A 23,319-nucleotide genomic window follows, 5' to 3' on the forward strand; every position below is an offset into this window, starting at 1 on the left:
CGATACAAGTAGAGTACGATAAGCTTATAATAATTATACCAAACCTGCATAAGGATCCTCAAAGTCTGTCTGAAACAAGAATGACAGTCACATTCAACAATGACGTGAAATTAAACACAAAAACGTTTTAAGTCGTTTACATTAAGTGCATTTGTAATTTTTTAGTGCAATAATTATGGGACTGTGCATATCAAATTACTACGTACAAATTAGAAATCAATTTAACAACAAAACGTGTACTCAGTCTTTTCTTGTTCAAAATATTGAACCATAGTCAACAGTGCGCTTACAGCGCGTTTTTACCAACGTACCTTTCAGATATAAATTTTTATACTTCAGTTTTTCGGGGTTGTGCAAAATAAATCGCAACCAGAAATGAATTGTCTACGAAAACACGTTAACGAAATAATTTGTGCATATACCTCTACCAAGAAGCGATATCTAGTTTACTAGGGAGAAGTTAAAATTCACCACATTTCTAGCTTTATCTCCAGTCCAAACGTAGGTCCGGAGTTAATCCCCGCCCCTAAATTACAACCAGCATCTCATTGGTTCTTGAAAACGAACGAATGACGAAAATTACGGATTTTCCGACTGATTAGAGGCCTGCTTTTACGTCCCCCCTTGTATTTTGAAAGGGGGGACTGGGACTATGGCGCGCGAATACTTAGGCATCTTATAGGGTGTTTCCGCCAGAGTAAAAAGGGGGAAGAAATAGGGGGCGAAAACCGGTTTTCAGGGGAAGTCAACATGGCGTCCTAACGTGGCCAGAGCGGGCAGCCAGCAAGGGGAGAGGAAAGGGGGAAGGTAACTTGACGTCACGCGCAAAGACCCTATACCTTCTCCCTAATAAACTAGATATCGCTTCTTGCCTCTACAAAATTAAAACTGCCACTTTATAGTCAATTTATTTCTGGTAATTCACATTTTTTTTAATAATGATTAAGACAGTAAGTATTAAAAATACAATTCGGGTGGTGGACACGGTACAGTTAAATCTTAAATCTTATTATTATTTTTTTGTCTCATTTTAATTTTTACTGTTAATTTTCATTTAAGCTTCATGAAGCCTTCTTTTTTGTAAGAATTTTTTTTTTATAATATGATTGCCACAAGTACAGCTGGGTGCAAAGAAAGATCCAGTGGCGGGATCTAGTACTTTTCAACCCACCAACGAAAACCGCTCGAAACAAGGATTTTCTAATATACCCTAATCTTAAATACTGTTTTCTAACAAAGACATTGCTTTGTTTGAAAAGATCTGTTGGCATAAATATTTTAAATGTTGATGCCATTAGAGGAATACTGTTTGGGTGTCTGCAGATGTGTTAAAAATTTTAATTATACTCGTTTTTAAGTAATGTATAAATTTTACCATGAACAAAAGTTTCAATTAAACATAAATGTTAATTAAAAATCTGCGAAGAAAGTACTACTGTTTCAACTATTTCAAGATCTTAAGCGGTTTGAAACTTTGAAAATCGGGGTACAAACCCATATTTGAAAAATTATATTGTACTGGCATCTTAACGTGACGTTTTTCAAAATGAACTCTTCTATCAGTTTTGGATTAGGCAGCCTTTATGAATACTGCATGGTATTAGAATTATTAATAGGAAAGTTGTACGCTAATTCATTTTATTCGTAAGACATCGAATTTGAAACAGGTATTCATATTCTACAATATTAAATAAGGACCTCCGACCAATCGCGTAACGCCCTGCCTTTTTATTAACAAAATTCTCGTGGCACGTTCCGTGTCGAATGAAATTTATCGAGAGATTTGATAAAATTTGCGCGCGACGTGACAATCGTGGCGCAAAACATGGAGCGTGACAACGAGAATTTTGTTATTAAAAAGGCAAGGCGTTACGCGATTGGTCGGAGGGGCTTATTTTAAATTATCCTTAAAATCTGAACCTAATTCGAATTTTAAAATCATTCGGAAGTATTTCCTGTATGTTTCACTATGCAGACTGGTCTTACAATTAGTAGAAGCAAAAACGGATTTATGGGATAAGAACGTCGGATCGTAGCTTTAGCCTCTAGTACCATCCTCGCATACTTTATTGAGAAACTTCGTCTGCTTATATTTTGACTCCACCCACAAATTCGATCTCTAGAAGTAGCTATATTCAGAATTTGTGGGTGGAGTCAAAATATAAGCAGACGAAGTTTCTCAATAAAGTATGCGAGGATGGGGAGTGAATTCGCTAACTCCGACGTTCTTATCCCATAAATCCGTTTTTGGTAGAAGAATAGTCACTGGATTTTCTACTTTGCCGCCCGTTGCTCATTGTAGATTGATACTTGGTTCAAATTTGATATACGCTAGGCCTATTTCTAATAAAAAGAATTAAAATTCTTGCGTGGTCCTTCCATTTAACGTTCCCTTAAAAGCTTAAATATTATTATGGCTTATTCATCATGTTTGAGACAAAGCTAACCTCTTTGTTCCGGGCTAATTAAATTAGGCACAATTTCCTGCAAACGATTATAACACGTACGGACCAAAGTGCTTCCGTTAAGAACTTGACGACGTGATATAATCTGCTCTTACGTTTTAATAACAGTTCCTATAACGCAAAGACGAAAAAAAGCAATGAAGAAAATGGGTTGAAAACCGCTTCAAACTGGATCTCAATTTTTCATTCCACCCAGCTAAACGATACTATCTATATCCAATGTAAATGCTATATTGACAAAGATACCAATGTATATAAATTTAGCAAAATTGAGCAGCCCCTTAATTTTGTTTATGCTCAGCCGTTTGTTTGTTTATTTATGTTTGTATGTATGTTTTTTTCCCCCAGATATAATCCGAACAACAATTTGTTTATTTGTTTTTCTCGTTAAATTGTTTCTTGGTTTGAATTATTGTCAATTCATATTACATAAAATTGTACAATGTTAATAATATAATTTTACTTTTTTGGGGGGTTTTCGATAAAGTATATATAAGCAATTTTTTAATTACAATATAGATCGTTAATTACTTAGGCAATTATGTAGTACTATTATTATTATTATATGATGACATTGGGTATTTCATTTTTATTTCTACTGTAAAAGATTTCTGGATAAGAAACATCATCGTTAATACAATTTATTTCATTTATTTTTAATAATTAAGACTAATAAATTAAATTTGGCAGACGTACGTACCTAAACGGTATATAAGTTAAAAAAATTAAAAGCCACTAAATATCAATCAATTAAAAAAAAATACTTATTAATTAGGAAAACGTTATTGATAAGTTTTCAGCGTGAAAAATCGCGGTATTAGGCCTAAATGGTTTTATGTTTTTGCATGTTTGGAAATAGGCTAGTAATAAGACTAGAGTCAAATTTAGAAATATATGGTGTAGGTTGGATATTTGAGTATAGTTTATAGGCTTCTATTCCCTTAGGTTGATTTTTAACTACAGCTAAAACAAGGCTACATGGATTCATGGAGATTATTTGTTGTCACGAAATTATATACGTTATTGGGTTATGTACGAACTATAGTTTTGTAATCCGCTTTGCTATATTAATCAGAAAATTGCTGAACTTTATTATCTTAAAATCAAAGTATATTCAGATTTAATCGATAAATTAAAAGTTGCACCTCCGACCAATCATACTGACACACCTCCGTGGCACATGCGCACTAAGTCGAAAGCAGCTATACAAGGCCAACGTATATAAACTATAGTCTTGTAATCCGCTTTGCTATATTAATCAGAAATGATTATGTTTCCGTTTGCTGAACTTTATTATCTAATAAATCAAAGTATATTAAATTTAATCGATAATTTAAAAGTTGCACCTCCGACCAATCACACGACACACCTCCCAAAACGTCCGTGGCACATGCGCATTAAGTCGAAAGCAGCTACACAAGGCCAATGCGTAAACTATAGTCTTGTAATCCGCATTGCTATATTAATCAGATATTACTATATTTCCGTTTGCTGAAGATGAATGTTTACATGAATCACACTTAATCGATAAATTAAAAGTTGCAACACAACCCCCAAATCATCCGTGGCGCACGCGCACTAAGTCTAGAGCAACTTATGGTGAGATGCCATAAGCATTACATGCTATACAGAGCGTGTCACCGAATTTTTATTATAAAGATTTAGCATTACAAAATTACTCGGAGCTGCAACTTATAAATTATAGATGACACGAGTCCATTTTATTTTCAATAACATTCCTTGACATTTCTCTTGTTAAGTAGGTCTTACGAACATAGAAGAACGAATAAATGTCACTGGACATTCCTGTTCACCCTCCAATCAACATTTTAAACCCTTCCAACTGCAGCTGTCAGTTCAGTTCTGATCCACGACCTGGATTTAAAATGCCAATCAAATTAAACCATATTCATCTAATACCGTGATTTTTCACATTGTTGTTGGAAGTTTCAGGTCATTGTCAAAAAAAAAAAAAAAAAGAAAAAAATCATATAAAAACATTAAAAAAATAAATTTACAATACATCTAGAAAAATTAAAGCTTTATTGCGCGAGTTTTGAACGAGGAAATATATGAAGATAAGCGTTAACAGCTAACTTTTGGGATGGATTTATCGTTTTGTCTCTTTATTTTTATTTTATCATGGATTTAAGGGCTGGGTTTTTGTTGTTGTTGTTGTTGTTGTTTTTATATTCAAATATACAAGTAGTTTCTTTCTATACAGTTTATAATTAAAAACTTCATATTGGCTTGTTTTTGTAATTTTTGTTCAAACATTTTTGTTTATTTTATTTTATTTTATTTTATTAATTTTTGCTTAGAGAATATTCGCGCATTTTTCGTTTTTGTTTCATTCATTTTAGTGGCGTGATTATTATTAATTAATTAATTAATTGTTTATTATTCTTATTATTATTTAAGGAAAAAGAAAAATTAAAATTAAAACATTAGCCATACACAACGAGGCCTAAAAACGTCTTCCTTTTTCGAACGACTATTTCCAAAAAATTAGTTTCTCGCATTTTCCATAGATTTTATCTTATTATATTTATTAACAACAAGGTAAAAATTGTTCATGTATCCGTTTCGCCACGTAATCGTAGCCTGGCAAAATCTTCAAAGATGATGTCATCATCCTCGATGCAATTACTAGCTTCGCTGAAATTTTTCGAATACAAAATTATTCGACACCCCCAAAATGAACAGTTATAAGGTATTGAATGCGAAACCTCGAATGATTTAGGCATACTAGCGTACCAAACTTCTCATTTTGCTAAGATATCTTCACTTAGTAAGTCGTTTTTAAGTTGACTCAATTTGAGAGCTTATTTTGCAAGTTTGTAGATCGAGTATGGGGCATTTACACTTAACACGCTCAGTATATATATTGAAAAAGTCAAAATATAATGAAACTGAAAGACTGGCGTCTTAACCTCTCTTATATAGAGTGCTGTCAATAGCCTTGCTTTCGAATAACTAATACATCACATTACAGCGACATATCTTTGCCATCTCTACAACAACAATTCAGAATATTCGCTGCGGAAGCTATGTATGTTAACTGATTAGAACTTAAAGACGCAAAGCCATTCCTTGCAACTATTGTCGGACAATACTTGAGTTTTACTACACTGATTAGTGATTACTAAATGTAGGGACTGAGAGGAGGATCGTTTGCTATTCGTTTTACATGGCGGTTACAGCCAAAGGCTGGGAACTGCGAACGAAGTACACTTTTCGTTTTTATCTATGAACTTTAGGTCTCACCTTTTGGCTGCCGCGCGCAACATCTTGACGGTGAGTTCAATAGGACTATAGCATGACGATTTTTATTTATAGCTACAAGATGACAGTTTGACTCCCCCCCCCCGTGGTGATATCTTGCAAAAGATAGTAACATATTTTGAAAGGTTGAAGTTCAATTCATGGTCCCATTAACTTGGACTTAAAAACCATTTCCCACAGTAAAACCAACCATTGGTTACAGTCAAGTCAAGTGCACTATCAACACGCGATATCAGGAAATCATTGCAACTTACGCTTCTAACTGTATAAGATTTGTGTCTACTGGAACACCATCTTCGTTATGAGAGCCCTGAGCGCTTTGGTTCCCAGGTAAAACGCCACCGCCTATGCTGTTACGTGATGGAGGTGGTGATGGTTCATCCGGCTTAGGGTGCATCAGGATGAAAGGCAGCTCAGCTACGAGGTCACTATAAGGAACATGGATACTGCACTCGATATTCGATTAACAGCAAGCTCAAACTAATTCAAATTTGAAAAAAAAAAAAAAAAAAAACACATTCTTACCCCGCTAAGGCTCCCAAGCAAAGCTTAACCTTTACTTTGTACTGGACAATAATGCCAAGGTTTTCTTTTTGTGAAGGATCTGTTATGCTGTGAAACAATATATTCAATACGAAATAAATACTTTAAAGGGATAATAGAGCGTAAATCATTCGATAAAATTTGGTTGGTTTTAATTTAACACTATCCCAAGTCAAGAGGATAGTCCCTATAAAAAAAAATCCATAAGGACTTACATGGTTGATGAAGCCAAATTTGTGTCTTCATGCTTTAATTGGCCATCCAAAGCTAAACCTCTCTTGTCTTTGTTATTTGCTAATAGGGGTTGAAGATAAAAAACTTTGGATAACGTAAAGCCAGGACCAACAGGACATCCATCTCTGCAAAGACGCATTCAAAAAAAAAAAAATTATACCAATTTAATCTTAATTCAAAAATCCTCAGTGATATCAACTTACTCGCTTTCAATTTCTGCAACTGTACACTTATACTGAGCAGTGGAAAACAAGCAGATATCTGCAAATTGGCGAACTGAAAGAAAACGGTATAATCAGAATTTATAAGGAGTCACTGATATCCTTATTTGTAGTGCTCAATCTTACTTACCAGTGACTTTTATTTTTTTAACAGTGCGGTAGGAATTGTTTGCAATATGCACATTAACTGCTATGTCTTCACCATGATGGTAAAGCTATAAGAAAATAATGCAGAAAACAATTGAGCAACATTATACACGCACTCGTTCAGACGCACATTCTGTTTATACGACGTTTAAAATAGTAATAGGCTTACCTCTTTATCTAAGGACGCCTCCAGATGAAGTTTATTAGGTGACATCATAAACTCCTTGCTGACTTCTACGCTAGGTTGTTCACCTTGCCTACTTGGCGCGTACATTATTTTTCGTATAGCTAAGCGAACAGAATTTCTGTGGTAATGAAAAGAACAATAAGGTTCAATATGAAGAACAGTAAAATTATTATAATTTGTTGAAATCGCATTGCGTCATCACCTTTTGTGCGGTTTTTCTTCTACATTTTCGGCAACGTATGCCTTGAGTTCATAGTCAACCCCGCAAGGTTTGCCCGTGTCACCCGGCGCGGGTTGTAACGTAACAGAGGCCGGACAGTGAGGGGGCAACTGCAATAAATTTAAGCGAAAGGAAAATAAAGCATCTACACTAATAAGGGGGAAACTTAATGGTTGGCATATTGGCTAGCGCTTCAATCTATAGCAATAGGTCCTCAGGCTTTGATTAGACACTTTGCCGCAATGCTTATACATCAACATTTGCTGGGCTTCCCCTAATATTCTCCCTGATCTTCTACACACAAATTTTACCTTGCCATACCAGAAACCAATCAGAACTAGACCATGAGGGCGTAGCTAAAACTAGTCTTTGCTGAGCTTAGCTGGCCAATCAACTACACCTCTCGACTATGGGAGCATCTAAAGGAATTGTTTAAACGATAGAGTGGTACTGAGGGGGGATTAGCTACAGGGACAGGACGTCAATAATGGTAGTCTAAATTGTATGGCCTGATACCGAGATAAGAAATAGGAGCGTATGACGTCACGAGAAAGTTCGTGGTAGCAGACAATATCCCTAATTTACCCTCTGAGCAACAGTCTCACAACCTGAACAACACGGAATTAGAATAAATAGGCAAACTTCTCACTTCGAAATAAAAAGGAAAGGCATTTGGACCAAGCTTTTTGACTAGCCTCTCTTGCAGTCGAGTCATTGGTCGCGGAGGGTTACTTGAAAGGCTCGGGTCTGGGACAGGGTAAATTTGCTCCGATGCCAAGTAAAGATCCTTCCTAAACGTTAATCCTAAAACGTCTAAATCTTCTCTTCCGTAACGAAAAGCTGCCAAAACATGACCGTAAACTTTACGATCCTTTACGTATTCCGGATCTATTAAAACTACTCCATCTGAAATAGACAAACAAAAAAATCCATCATTTACAGTGATACGCCGGTAATTTACCATGAACACCGCTAACAATGTTATAATATGAACACAACCCCACATAGCATCCTTACACGTGGAGTGCCAAAAATGGTGGTTGGATTAAAGTCCATTTGGTTATACGGGCGATTTTGAGTCGAAAACGTTTGTACTTATGTTTAAGGGGTCATCAGTAAAACACTCAAATCATTCACTTTGAAGCGATAGTAATGAGGGGAAACTGTCATTGAACATTTTGGACTCTAAATCGCATACAGTACTTCGATCCTAACATCCTTTGACCCTTTTTGGAGAACCATGTATAATTTAAATGAATAAAAATTAAAATTTTGAAAACCTACCTATAGGATCAACGTATGTAACATGATCAACGAAATCTCTCTTTCCAAGGTAAACTGTTATCTGGGAAAAGATATTGAAACTTATGCGTTAAATTTCAACCTAGTACCTTATGAAACAGTTGTAAAGAAAAGAAAGAAGGGGTGGGATTTGGGAAAGTTACGCCCTCTTTTTTCTATGGACTAGCTAAGCAAAAGACTCGTCCATCAGCCTTATTTGCTACTTGGAATATGCAAGAGTCAACAGAAAGTAAAGTTTAAATGATCTTGAAGAAAAATGTCTCATAGCACCCCATTGTCTCAAAGATGTAGTAAAAAACTCCAAAAAAAAAACCCAAAAGATCTTTATAGACATCCACCTTAGACACTCAAAGACAAAACTTACTTTTCCATTTGGTGAACTCTTTTTGAAAACCCTGTAACATACATATTTTACATTTAGTCGTCTTATAGTTACATATTTAAACAAAACTTTCAAATTTGGTACATTTATCTTTAAGCATAAGTGATATGTTCCATAAGTATGACACTACCAATACTTCGTAATGCTAGAGACTTACAACTCGAGCTAGTTCGAGAACAACGCGAGAACACTTTACAAGAATCTATGACGTTTCACCAACGTCACTTCATGACAAGCCCTCAGTAACGAGTGACAAACTTATGGAACATATCTTATGATTTAGTAATTCTAAAACGAACTAGAATCATGCGTAATATTTAAAAATATCAACATTCCATTTAGTATTATTTTTAATTCGGTTTCTTGAATTGTAATAGCGTTAAATTTCAACTATATTAATAATAATGTGACTTTATTTTTAAACACACATTTTACTTTGGAAATCAAGCTTATTTAGTCCTCACAATAATATTTATTCCAATTATGTTTTAATGAATGCTATAACGTGGCAAAATGAATGTCTAGTATCTCATTCAATCCATACACTTGCATAATATACCATCTGTTTAAAAAGAGCTCCTACAGTTAAAAATTTCCACAAATCAAATAAAACACGTGGTGATAAGTTAAATGTCCTCCTACTCCATCTTGTTATGAATTTGTTTAAATATATATACGTAAATCATGTAAACAGGGCGATTGAGAGATGTACGCGTTCCTTATAACAGTAGATAAAATGAACCGTTTCAGAGTTACAAGCCCTTAAACTCTGGGCCCATTTGGGCCTTAATACTCTCTTCAGACGAGGCGTAACATCTTGGTTTAAAAAGACCAGGGATAGATTTAATTTTAGAATTAGGAATGGAGAACAGAGTAATCTGGGCGCGCGTCAAAGTCCCGGACCCCCTTCCCTGGGACGGGGGGTATGAAAGAAGAGGCGGGGTCATAGCGACAGAGGTATAAAGGAACTACTCTTTTTCGCCGTCCTCGTGAGCAACGTCATCAAAACGTAGTTTAAGTGAGCCAATGAGATAATTTAAAATTTTCCTTACGTATTGAACGAAGGGGCTCTATACTGAACTATGAGTCGGACTGAAGTAAATACTAACCGTTCTCCATTCCTACTTCTATAATTAAATCTATCCCTGATTTTTAGTTAAACGGAATTCAGGTTTTCTGAAGTATGTCACGATATCTCAGTACCTTTTTCAATCAAGCTTTGTTTTTAAAGGGAGGGTGAAGAGAAAAATCAAATGATTTTTTTATCGATTCATCTACTAATTATAAGACCATTCGGGAAATATCTCCGAACGGTTTCAAAATTCAAATTAGTTTGAGATTTCATAGATAATTTGAAATGAGCACCTCCGACCAATGATGGAAAGGCAGTAGTGAGCGTTTTTAAGACCAATTAAATGGTAATTACTTTTAAATAAGTGATCATTTATATTTAAAAAAGGTCGTTCTTTTTCTTTGAATTAGTAGTATGTATAAGTTTCTTATTTAAATTTAAGGGGTCATCCCTAAAGGACTCTAATCATAACTGGTTTACGGTGTCCTTTACAGAACATTTTCCTACTCAACAACATCGCCCCACACTTTTTGAAACACCCTGTATATGAACTTCTCTATTTTAAAAATAGCTATCTCGTATAATCAATCCTTCACATTTGAAGCCAAAAATAACAGCGATTGCTCAAAAATACAAAGTTCAATTTGTTTGACATTTAAAAATATTAAAAATACCGAATGAAAACCGTCTGTTATAAACAAGCTAATAAGGTTTATTTTAGGCAATGGTCCTAAATTTAAACTCTCTCTCTCTCGTCTGCGGTTGATAATAAACACAATAAATAATAAAACAAAGGTGTGTTTACCTTGTTCCAGGCCTCTTGCTAGAGTCTTCAGGAACATCCATAGCTTTGATTCTTATGTTTTAAACCACGTGGGTTGCAACCGAGCATCTGGTCACCTACTGAAATGTACAAAAAATAAAAAAAAACTATTAACACTGGCCCATCTTTCTTAAATATCTCATGGTAAAATGTCCCATGTTCATCAAGACTGACATTCAAGTTTCAACCTTGTAGTCAAAGACTCAAATCTGTGGTTATCCTTGCAAAGTATTATACCCTTGTGACAGGACCCAGTGCGCTTAAACACTTCTATTAGACCATTTCGACTTAAAAAAGGGGGTAGGCATGGGCAGCCCTCAGTATCGCGAGTCGGGACGTACTTTTGTTGGCCCACTGGTACGACCCAAAACCCTTAAAGCGCAGGCGCCAATATGCGAGACTGAAGGCAAAGTGTTACCCCGTATTTTCCGAGAGGGGGTCGAAAAGGGGATTGAAATTGCAAAAATGAAAACGAGAATGGCGGCAGGGGGGCGGAGCTACGTCCGAATTGCCAGGTCACGATACCAAGGTGGTCCAAACGCCATGGGAGAGCTATAGATCTTTTCCACCAGAATATGAGTTGACAGTTTGACACAGTTGTGGCGTCATCAAAACTTTTTATTTTATTTTGCACTATAATGCCATCTCAGAAGCCTTAGGCGTGACGTCACCCATGCTATTTGCCCCTAGAACCAAAGCGGTACAAAACATGGACGCCCACTGCCAAAACTAAGCCCGTGACGTTTTACCTAGGCACTGACGTCTCAACTGAGATAGCCCTATAACCAAAAACCCTTCTGATTTTGCGCACTGAGTGACGTTTTTACCCAGAACTCTTACGTCATCGTTATCCTATAAATTAAATTTCAAATAACCAAAACTTGTAGGGCTGAATTTGAGAGTATTAAAAAGTATCAAAACCTTTTAGATAACCGCGATTAAACACTACTATGCCTTAATACATGTGCGGGAGAAGCTTCTATAATGTCGCCTTACTGACGTCAACATGGTCCAAAGGGTTGCATGCTTAATGAAGTCCCCGCCCTCTTTGCGAAGACACGTTAATTCATTAATATGTAGAAAAAAAAACCAGTTGAAAATAAATATTACTTTCAACGTCGTGTCTATTTTCTTTATATAATTTTTTAGACGAAAAAAAATGCTTATCCTCGACCTTTAAACGTAAGAGCGACTTTTGACACTGAATTTACGTCAGAACCTAATTAAAACCTGTTTTATATACCTTTCTTCCTGTTTAAATAAAAAATTTCACTACAGTATTATTAAATGATAAAAAAAACAAGTTCTCCAAAAAACAACCTTCAATTTGAGTGGAATTTTGCCCACAGAAATGTTTGTAATCAATTTATTAAACGCGGAACTATAAATTAGTCGATGCAACAAAAATAAAATAAAAACAAGTTGGGAAATCAAAAAAACCTCTCCGAGTCGAGACGCAATTAAGAGGGGTTTTTCTTTAATAATTAAATAAATATAATTGATATTAATCATTATTATCGTCAGTAATTTAGCTTAATTCTAGTTAAATCGTTTTAAGAAACTTCATTCCTAAAATCATTTTAAACATAGCTATTGTTGACGTTTGAATTCAAGCGTATGCCTCTTTCACAATTTTTGGAAATTTTGGGTAGGGTGGTGGCTTGTAATTCCGAACGCTTCTAATTCCGAACAGTTTTTTTAAATTGATTTTTCTTTTACTTGCGAGGCTTTAGACCGTGAAAAATAGGCTTAAATTATGCCTTGATTCATTGTCTATCCGAAAAACATCATTTCAAATCCATATCTAAAAGTCAGGGAACGATGTGACACGAAATAAAAATGTACCTAATTTGCGAATTTAATTTAATGTCAATTAAAGGGAATGCCGACCCTGATGCCTCCGAAAATAAGGTTTCATTTTCTTCAGATAAATCAGAGGCAAATAAACTCAATTTCAGCCAAAACGTCAAGTTTTCCCCCACAAAATAAGCATTCGTAACGAAATTTTGGCTCAAAATTAAATTAATAAAAGAATATTTATAAAAACCTTTGCGAGCAGCTAATTCCGACCACTCGAAACAACACTCCATTAATCATAAATTATCGACAGTAAAATTAAATTTAACGCTATTAAACGACATGGTTTAACAGATTAGTTATCCTCGATAATACGGCGATACGTTTTCCCGGGCTTTTCAAGCAGACAACTTTAGTTTAACCCGGCTAGCGTAAAGTCCCTGTTTCCTTCCCTCCCCGCCGCGGCGCCGTCACTCGTACTCGTACACTATTCCGCGATAAAAAAAAATAACGGTTCAATCTCGCGCCAAGTTTGAAAATTTGCGTTCGCGCGTTTCAAACTTTTGCATAAACGGGTCGCTAAAGGTTTATACCTACTTGAATATGGAATATGACGATCAAGGTAATGTAAATCGCTGTTGCATTTATTAATAATCTTTTTTATCCTATTAACCTACGAGAGATTTAAAACTTGAAAGCGAAATTTATTATAGAATTAACGTCCCAAAACTTAAGCCTTGGTTAGGGAATTTTATCCCGATTCACCTAATGAAAAAAATATTTCAGTTTTAGATAATCCCAATTTAGCATACAAATGAGATAGGCGCTGAAGTTTATTTCACCATAGTTATACCACATTACAGGTGGTGGTGTTAAAAAACCACGTAAAATATCCGGCTTAATTATGAATGGGGAAAAATCTATTTTGTGCCATAAAAATAATTAAAATACAACCAGAAACAAGGGAAAAATATATGACGCGACAACTAAAGATTATTTATTATAAATGATAAAACTAATAGTTATGTTACCGGTTACTGTCCAGTTACAGCTTACAATATTTTTCCAGTATTACTCGAACTTAAAGCATAGCGTTGGTTCCAGTGGACAACTTGACTTTCCTTACGAACTCCAGTTTTGGCTTGGGAAAGCTAGAGGCATTTGTGGGCGGAATTTGTACGTGCATGTATAAATCCCGCCCACTAGCCTTTGCCAAGCCAAACCCGGAGTTTAGAAGGAAAGTCCCCTTGTAAGGGATCCACTGGAGCCGCGCTAGTGTTAGGTTCGTGCACTCAGGAAATAAATTGATTTCATGAAACATTTTATCAGTTAAACTAGCAGACTATTTTACATTGGAATCGGGGCTAGGGGTCGGGAAGTGCCCCAAAACTAAAATAAGAGCTACACAGAAGTACTTTGCCTTCAAAAAACCCTAAAATAACTCGTGTTTTTAAAAAATCCGGTTTAATCCAATAAAAACCACTGGTCTGGATTTTATTCAAATTATCCGGATTTTTGCCAACCCTGTAAGCAGGTTCGGTAATTAGAAGCGGGGGTTCGGAAATTAGAAGCGGGGGGTCGGAAATTAGAAGCGGGGGTTCGGAAATTAGAAGCGGGGGGTCGGCAATTAGAAGCGGGGGGTCAGAAATTGGAAGCGGGGGGTCGGAATTGAAACCCCCTACGTCGGAATTACAAGACATCAGTTCGGAATTGGACGCCACTACTAGAAATGGGGAAATAGATATTTCTCCACAAGTTACCGGTAATTTTGGCTCAAAATAGGCTCAAAAGTAGCGCAAATGTTCAAGCTATTTGGTACAATATCAAATATTTCTCATAACATTATACGTGTGTCATGTTTCAATCGATTTTAAAAAAGTGTTCGGAATTACAAGCTACCACCCTATATAACGCGATTGATTCACAATAAATGATAAGAAAAGCCCTAACGATGGGAGTAGAAGCCAAAAATTGCTCCGTTTTGCCAACTGCGAACACAGTGACAGACAAACACTAGCACACAGACACGTCCAGTGTAATACCTCTCCGTGACGTCATCGTCACTCTGATAGGTAAAAATATTAAAACATCCTTTCTTTCCGACAGTTAAAAGATGAAGATATGAGAAACTTAAACCTTGAAGCAACATCAATATAGACAGAAGGGGATAATAGAAGAAGGATGACACTCTGTATCCTTTTAGTACTTTAGTTATGTAATTCATGATTCTTCCCAGGCTCATGCCCCCCTTTTTGTTTGCTCTCCCGCTAATCAAACTTCAGATGAGCATCGCACCGTGCTAGGGTGAATGGCGTATGTGATTCGGTTTAGTAACCTTGAACACTCCAAGTGTAAAATTATGTTGCAATTACCCGGTCCGCTTTGTGGTAGGTACACTTCTCTCGAAGAGAAGTATTATATACTTCTGATATAGTCAAAGAGATTGTTTTGAATATCTACGGAAATTGATATTGGTTTTGGGAGTGACTTTATATAGGGAAGGTTTCAAATCTTTCCAAGTATTTTTCTACAGATTTTCTTAGCTTGAAAGTGGAAAATTCCTTGTTCTTGAAGGACGATCCACTCACATGGGTTTATAGAATAGAAAGGGGGCTTTCCTTTCAAAGACATCTTTGAGGTACTAAAGGGTTAAAGTTCAAGTTTGCTGGTGCTATAAAATACCCATGACTCTACTCTCCATGGATTAAAATTTATCCCCACACTTGTACGTGATGTCTCAATTGATATTTTCGTTTTGAATTTGAAACACCTTTAAAAGCAAAAGTTTCCCTCCTTTTGTTGCAAAATAAATAAAAAACCACCTGTTCCCGTCATAGGATGTTACTCCTCCCCTTTTCACAATGATAATGTATACATCCTCCATTCCTGCTTGCTTTTCAGTAAATTGTTCTTATCAAATTTTCAAAATACCATGAGCGACCACCATGGAAATGTCTTGCCTAGAACATAGTAATCATCCACTTCGTGGTGGTCCTCCGTTTTCACAATAGGGACAAGACAGTACTACGTCATTTTTGACTCAAAATCGTGTATAAATGTACTTTGGTCCTTACTACCCTTTTTGAAACACCCTGTATATTTGTCAACTTAATTCTTTTTGCTTTGTAAAGCAGAAAGGTCAAGGTGTTGCTGGAGCTGAAACTTTAAATAATAGACGATTCCATTAAATACTCGCAGAGAAACCAACGCAAAGGTATGGCCATTGGAGGCTATTTCCCTCGCGCCTAGACTCACTTGGTGTGAGGGAAATAGCCTCCAAAGGGGCCCGGCCCCTGTGACGTTTGTTTATCTTAGGGCATTAATGGAATGCTCTATTAACTCGCACTTTACCCACATATTTAAAGAGGTAGTTTACCGTCACTTTAAAAGTGATCTAAATAAATTGTCACAGAAACACTCCAACTTTGATTTATAGGTATATGAAGATTCTAACCTCCAAAAATATTTATAACGCTCAGAACCAATCAGAAATTGCAATCAAACTGATGTTTTCGCGGAACTTAGAAAAGTGCAAAATGTGAGGAGAAAGAGTTCTTTGACATTAAACTAATAATTTTAATTCAACTGAACCTAACTGTGATCAAGTCAGAAAGATAAACTTAACAAACAAGGGCTCCAGTAAGTTTACTTAATTCCACGTATCTTTTTTTTAGTTTTGTAGATAGAGAAATAGATTCTATTTGAAATACTCATTACTTTATATGCTCTTTATCAAATAAGAAACTCTGGGATAAGTAAACAAGCTGTTTTATAATTAATTTAAGTGGGTTAAATTTACGCACAACTTTTGATAAAGGATGTACGCAATTCTACAGTGTTCCTGATAAGAGAGGTTTTTGTGAGTTACTTAAGCTAGAAGGGAAATGGAATTTACGTTTATTTGAAAGAAATATACTATCTCTTAACTAATATACTCTGAAATCTATAATAATCTATAACAATATTCTAAAAAGTGTTTGTAAGAAGTGTCCATCCAAACTGACAGCTCTCTCAAAGATGTTTAAGCATCTGAAATCTATGCCTATTTTTTAACATTTCAATTTTAATTTTAACTTAAGTGCCTTCAAAAGTAAAGTAAACAAAGCCCATTCTGTAGTTCATTGCTGAAACAACATGGCTATCAATTGGCATCCCTTTTAAGTGCAAATTTACACTAGAACTACAGAAAGAATGAAAGTTCACTGCTAGCTTAAGCCCATTTAGCTTCAAAGACCTTTAAATTTGTACCCCTGAGTATCTAAACAAATCTAAAACGACATACTACCAATTCCCTCTCAAACAAAATAGGGTCACAAGTCACTCAAAACTTACTGACAATTACAATGACAGATGTCATTTTCCCTCCATTAAGATTGTTAAATGTAAATTTCTTATAGACATATTTACATTGTTGACTGTGCAACTTTGCAAGTCACTTGAAAATACTCAAGTAATTTGTTAAATTAATTTCAGGCGGTATAACTGATAAGTATTTATAAATTTCACCATAGTAGTAATAATAAAAACAAATTCAATGACAAGGGTATAGCAGTTCTGTTTCTGTAGTTGAACTACAGCTAATACCCAAGGCTAAAATATAGCACCCACATCTAAATCATTAGCGCCTCTACATTATTTGAAGCACAAACTCCAAAACAATAGGTACGCGTTAACCCTAAAGGGAAATCAATACTATATCCAGAGAAGCTTACCTTTAATTATATATAAACTTGGTACACAATAATGGATAGAAAATACAAGGGGCTAATTAATTGTTAACAATATAGCCAAACTCTAAAGGAGCTATTATATGGTTATGATAGCTCGCAACTTTATCTTCCTGACAAATGGCAATTAAAATGATTTAATTCAATCTTGATTGCTCTTATCTGGTTCTGTCTAGATCTAATTTTCCTTTAAATTTCATTTTACAAGAGGATTACCGCTAATAAATCGGAGACTATGATAGGAAAATCTTACTTACCAGCGCTAAGCCTTGGTTGATGTATGAAGCTTGATTGAATTGAAATGTACAAATTGAGGAATTTAAAACATCCTTTCGGCACACGAAGCACTTAGTCTTATATCAAAATTCCGACCTTATCTTGAAATTACCACGATAATAGATTTCAAAAGTCAATACCGCGTATTTTTCTTGGAACCTCGTTTCCACGCCTTAGCCAGCCTAGTCCTACTCTCTCTCTCTGTCTTCTGTCTTCTTGCAAACTTTCAAAGCAACATATCAAACATTGCATGCGAGTATTTGCGACTGTTAAGAAAAAGAACCCGGTTTAGGCTGTTTAGCGTTCAGCGAGATGATTTTCACTATCAGGGACACCTAAAAACCAAAAACTAAAGGCCAAGACGTTAGCGGCCTTTCCGTTATCATAATGACAATGAACTTCTTTGTTTTCTGTGTAGCAAAACACATCCGCTAGGTGTTTAGACCAACTGATGGGTTATAATAATATGAACTAAACTGAATTGAAGCACTTTAAAAATAGCAGACGCTAAGTCAAATGTTGAATTGAGTTGAGAAAATTACCACTAGAGTCACAGGCCCAATATCACGCGCATGTGGCGCCATCCCGATGCAACCAAAGGAACTAAAAGAAAAGGCGGGAAGACCCAATTAACTATATCACGCGCTTGTAGCGCCATCCCAATGCAATCAAAGGAACTAAAAGAAAAGGCGGGAAGACACAATTAACTATATCACGCGCTTGTGGCGCCATCCCGGTGCAACCAAGGGAACTAAAAGAAAAGGCGGGAAATTTGACTGATATTTCAAGAATATATGTATTTATACATTTCTTATGTATTCGAGATGGCGACACCATCGCGTGGTAAACTTGGAAGCTGTCCGTCCGTCCCAATGGTTTCAAAATTGTCCCACGTACCTCAATAGGCGGGTAAACGCAAAGGCCACTCTAGTGGTAACTTTCTCAACTCAATGGTTGAAATTGATTTCACCTAGTTTCACCTCCATTATTATTCCTCTATTCATTCTTTAGCAATTTTGCAATTAAATGATGATGACGAACACCAATGAAATTACCCCACGAAGCTCAAATCTAGCAGTCGACAAGGCAGTCCGATTTTGGTATTTGTAATACCAAAGCGAGACGTAAGCCGGAGAAGTCGCTGAAGTTTTGCCCTTGGCACTTTAATTGTGGTTATTTGAGAATTAATTATTAAATAAATTGTTATTAAAATTGAAGGAAAGATGTCTGTTCTTCCTTGTTGAATGGTATTAAGGTAATTCATAATTTTTCATAAGTCCATTAAAAGTAACTAAGGACCCGGAGGGAGTATGCCTAGAGTAAAGGGTTGTCAAGTAGCATGTTCCGAAATAGTAATCATAAATTTCCCGAGTTAGAAACAAAGCAAATCAAAGAAACTTTTTGATAGTTTCCTGTCACGACCATAAATATCTTTCCAAGTTTTGCTAGGATTGCGTCATAAATTTTCTCTGGAAGGTCACTCTAATATGTTTATTGTCACTTTTTCAGGTACCAGTGAATCATGGCATTAATGTCACCGCTTCTTGTGATTTCTACACCGCCTCCTTTTTCTTGGTTACCAGACATTGATTTTATGGTGGGAATGACGAGCTGTGGGCTTCATCTTTTCACTTCAGTAGGCCTTTGCCTCTTCATCTTTCTTGGAACTTTTAGTCATAATTTTATAAGCGTAAAAGCCATCAGTCCAGAAGATGCTGCAAAAGTTGAAAACCATTTGATGCTTGGTCGTGAATTTTTGGCTAGAGGACAATATAGTGATGCTCTTTCACAGTATCACGCTGCAGTTGGTAATTAACATTTGTAGTTTTTAAACCATTAACTCCGACAATTCAAGCATTTGTTAGACATGTAGCATTTGTTTGTACAAAGGGGTAAAAATCTCTCCTACTAGGTGTCAGACCCTCACTTAGCCAATCAGGAGCCTTCCCCCACTAGCCTTTCACTTTGTGAAATTTGCCGCCATTTTGGTGGAAAGGGGAGGGGCCATCTTAAGCCACGCCTCTCTGGCAACTCCCTATTGTGTTATCTGAATTTTGCTTATTTTCAGACCCTCACTTAGTCAATTGGGAGCCTTCCCCCACTAGCCTTTCAATTTGTAAAATTTGCCGCCATTTTGGTGGAAAGGGGAGGGGCCATCTTAAGCCACACCTCTCTGGCAACTCCCTATTGTGTTATCTGAATTTTGCTTATTTTCAGACCCTCACTTAGTCAATTGGGAGCCTACCCCCACTAGCCTTTCACTTTGTGAAATTTGCCGCCATTTTATTGGAAAAGGGAGGGGCCATCTTAAGCCACGCCTCTTTGGCAACTCCCTATTGTGTAATCTGAATTTTGCTTATTTTCAGACCCTTACTTAGTCAATTGGGAGCCTTCCCCCACTAGCCTTTCAATTTGTAAAATTTGACGCCATTTTGGTGGAAAGGGGAGGGACCATCTTAAGCCACGCCTCTTTGGCAACTCCCTATTGTGTTATCTGAATTTTGCTTATTTTCAGACCCTCACTTGGTCAATTGGGAGCCTTCCCCCACTAGCCTTTCAATTTGTGAAATTTGCCGCCATTTTGGTGGAAAGGGGAGGGGCCATCTTAAGCCACGCCTCTCTGGCAACTAGCTATTGTGTAATCTGAAATTTTGATTCTTTTATAGAGGGAGATCCAGAGAATTATTTAACAGTGTACAAACGAGCCACAGTATATCTAGCTCTTGGAAGATCAAAAGCTGCCTTGAAAGATTTAGACAGGGTTGTCGAACTAAAACCCGATTTTATTGCTGTAAGTATAAAGCACTATAGATCATATAATAGATAAGAGAACTGGGCACAAGCAAGGAGAGTTTAGGTCTAGTACGTCAAGCTTAGAATAAAACTAGCCACACAGGAGTCTGGTATATCAAGGTCACTTGAAACTCAAAGTTTAGGCAACATAACATTATTCCTTAAAAGACGACCTTTTTCTAAATATAAAAGGAAAAATAATTCAAACTAAAATAAATCGTCTCTTAGCGTTTAATTAGTCTTAAAAACGAGGACTACTGCGCCATCCGCCATTGGTTTAGTGGCGTCTGCTAGCCAGAACCTCTACCTCTAATACTTTTTAATTATAATGAAGAGGGTTATTTTAATAATGATTTCCCGCAGGCTCGATTACAAAGAGGTAATATACTTCTGAAACAAGGTGAATTGGACCAAGCCCATATAGAATTTGAATGGGTTCTAAGGTTTGACCCTTACAACGAGGAAGCGAATCATCACTATAGCATCATAGAACCGTTAAAACAAGACTTAATAATGGCGGACATACTATACCATGACAGAAATTACATGGCGGCCATAGAAATATATACAAAAATAATCCAAGAATGCCCTTGGAGTCCATTTTTAAGAGAGAAAAGGGCGGAGTGTTTAGAAGCTGTGGGTGATTTAGGAGGAGCCGTAGCTGATCTAAGATCAACAGTTAAACAAACGTCAGATAACACTGTTGGTTGGTTAAAACTCAGCAAATTATTATACAAAGCCGGTGACGCTGAAGAATCATTAAAGTACGTATTCCCACGAATGTTCGAGGTGCTCCGTGCAATCAATACAAGATATTAAATGTTGAAACGTCTTTTAAACGTAAAGCTCAATCCGAGAATGCTTGAAATTGGACCCAGACCACAAAGATTGCTTTGCTCATTACAAAAATGTGAAAAAGGTGGCTGCGAGTTTAAAAAATATGCAGCAATTCAGGGCAGATTCGCAGTACGCGGAATGCGCCGAAAAAGGGCAAAGTACGCTTAAATTGGCCAAAGAGTCGCATAGATTAACTTTAGATATTAAAGCTAAAATATGCCACTGTTTACAGAAAGTACGTCTGCTTTGAAATCCACTATTTTTAAAAGTCATCTAACTAATCTTAAAAAATCAAATTACAGGCGGGTAAAAATACAGAAGCCATAGATACTTGTACGGAGTATTTAAGAACGGAACCTGAAGATATTAACGTACTTTGTGATAGAGCCGATGCGTACATTAACATGGAGAATTATGACGATGGTATTCATCAATAATTAATTAATATGGTTTACAATGGCAATTAACTTTTGACGATGTTTGCAGCTATGTCTGATTATCAGAGAGCGGCAAATATTGATGAACACTCGCAAAGGGCGAGAGAAGGTTTAAAACGAGCTCAAAAGTTACAAAAACAGTCCAAAAAAAGAAATTATTATCAAATTCTCGGGGTGCCAAGGTACCAAGTTGAAAAAACTGTCTTTTCTTTGTTGCATAATTGGCTTTTTGCCTTTTACTAAATGGTTTGACGGGAATTACTTCCAGAACTGCGACTAAGAAAGAAATTATGAAGGCTTACAGGAAAGTAGCTGCTAAGTGGCATCCTGATAATTACAATGGAGAGGAAAAGAAAACTGCTGAGAAAAAATTCATTGATATTGCCGCTGCGAAAGAAGTATTAACAGACCCAGGTAAGTACCATGCGCATCTTAAGGCTCTTTCAGACGAACGATACAACTTTTTGACTCAGCTCGATGGGTCAAAAAGTTGTATCAACTTGCCAAACTTTTGAAGGCGGGAAAAGTGAAATAAATCCTTCCTATTCACACGACTAAACTTTTACCACCAAATGGTACTTTTTAAGCGTCACCTACCTTGGCACTTACGAAATAACCCGCGGGCCGCGAAAAAGGCTTTTTTTGTAATTCATTTTGATTGGCTGGAGAAATGAACTTAAAAAAGTTGAGTCAGCAAAAATTGGATCTCTGATTCAATTTTTCCTAGCCAACTTTTTTGGTGACTCAACTCATTCACACGATCCAACTAGTTGATTCAACTCGAGTTGACCCATCAAGCTGAGTCAAAAAATTGGATCACTGATTCAATTTTTCCTAGCCAACTTTTTTGGTGACTCAACTCATCCAAATGATCCAACTAGTTGCATGATTCAACTCGAGTTGACCCATCAAGCTGAGTCAAAAAGTTGGATCGTCTGAAAGAGCCTTTAGTTACCAATTAAAAATGGTAATCAAGGGTTAAACAATAAACATCACTCGTTTTATTTAATTGCGCAGAAAAACGACAGCAATTTGACAATGGTGAAGATCCGCTTGATCCAGAGTCACAGGCGGGACAACAATTCAATCCATTCGCTCATGGCTTCCATCCTTTTGATAACGGAGGTCCATTCACTTTCAAGTTCCATTTCAACTAAATGCTGCTTCTGCTGTACAAAGTTTTATTTAAGAGTGAAAGTTTATAATATAAATACCGCGTGTATGAAGCGGAAAGACTAAATGAGCGGTTGGTGGTATACTCATACAAAAATCGGTCAAGAAAACTTTTGTGCCTGAGAGTGATTTTTTTTTTTTTGCAAATTTTAAATTAAAAAAAAAAACCCCTTTCGTTTGGCAATTAATTAAGAAATTGACTTTTTGTGCCAAGCGAGGATATTTTCTGCCAACCAACCACCTGTGTGGAATTCAACCCCTTGTATAGAAAAAAAACGAACCAATAAATAAAATGTTAACAAAATCTAGCCAATCACTTTCTTATAAGTATATTGGCCTACTTCCAGGGATAATCTGTATTGAATTTACAAGTGGTAGTAGAAAAATTAGATAAGCAG

The 23,319-nt window shown here is 36.2% G+C and overlaps 2 protein-coding genes across 7 annotated transcripts; one reads left to right on the forward strand and one right to left on the reverse strand.

The window, feature by feature from the left end:
- Window positions 1-125: 125 nt before the first annotated feature.
- Window positions 126-18,138, reverse strand: krz (beta-arrestin protein kurtz). Of its 6 annotated transcripts, none has more exons than XM_089863078.1 (13): window positions 17,663-18,138; window positions 10,864-10,961; window positions 8,969-8,999; window positions 8,587-8,647; window positions 7,952-8,208; window positions 7,285-7,415; window positions 7,065-7,200; window positions 6,879-6,963; window positions 6,731-6,803; window positions 6,509-6,652; window positions 6,276-6,395; window positions 6,005-6,196; window positions 126-5,123 (listed from the first exon to the last, which is right to left on the reverse strand). In XM_089863078.1, the coding sequence occupies exons 2-13, from the start codon at window positions 10,902-10,904 to the stop codon at window positions 5,039-5,041; spliced, it is 1,356 nt and encodes a 451-aa protein (XP_089719204.1). In that variant the 5' UTR covers window positions 10,905-10,961; window positions 17,663-18,138; the 3' UTR covers window positions 126-5,038. The 6 variants fall into 6 exon arrangements, with proteins under 6 accessions (XP_089719204.1, XP_089719207.1, XP_089719205.1 ...); XM_089863081.1 differs by having other exon boundaries at window positions 6,276-6,362; window positions 17,663-18,135; XM_089863079.1 differs by having other exon boundaries at window positions 7,285-7,412; window positions 17,663-18,134.
- A 529-nt stretch (window positions 18,139-18,667) lies between these two features.
- Window positions 18,668-23,229, forward strand: P58IPK (dnaJ homolog subfamily C member P58IPK). Its single transcript, XM_089863077.1, has 9 exons — window positions 18,668-18,936; window positions 19,191-19,489; window positions 20,348-20,472; window positions 20,838-21,238; window positions 21,321-21,546; window positions 21,614-21,734; window positions 21,798-21,930; window positions 22,017-22,162; window positions 22,766-23,229. Exons 2-9 carry the CDS (start codon window positions 19,204-19,206, stop codon window positions 22,903-22,905), a joined length of 1,578 nt encoding a protein of 525 aa, XP_089719203.1. The 5' UTR covers window positions 18,668-18,936; window positions 19,191-19,203; the 3' UTR covers window positions 22,906-23,229.
- Window positions 23,230-23,319: the final 90 nt, after the last annotated feature.

Source organism: Phalangium opilio, unplaced genomic scaffold, assembly GCF_054372755.1.
Source record: "Phalangium opilio isolate 3A_F unplaced genomic scaffold, DU_Popi_V2 ptg000662l_1, whole genome shotgun sequence".
NCBI lineage: Eukaryota > Metazoa > Arthropoda > Arachnida > Opiliones > Phalangiidae > Phalangium > Phalangium opilio.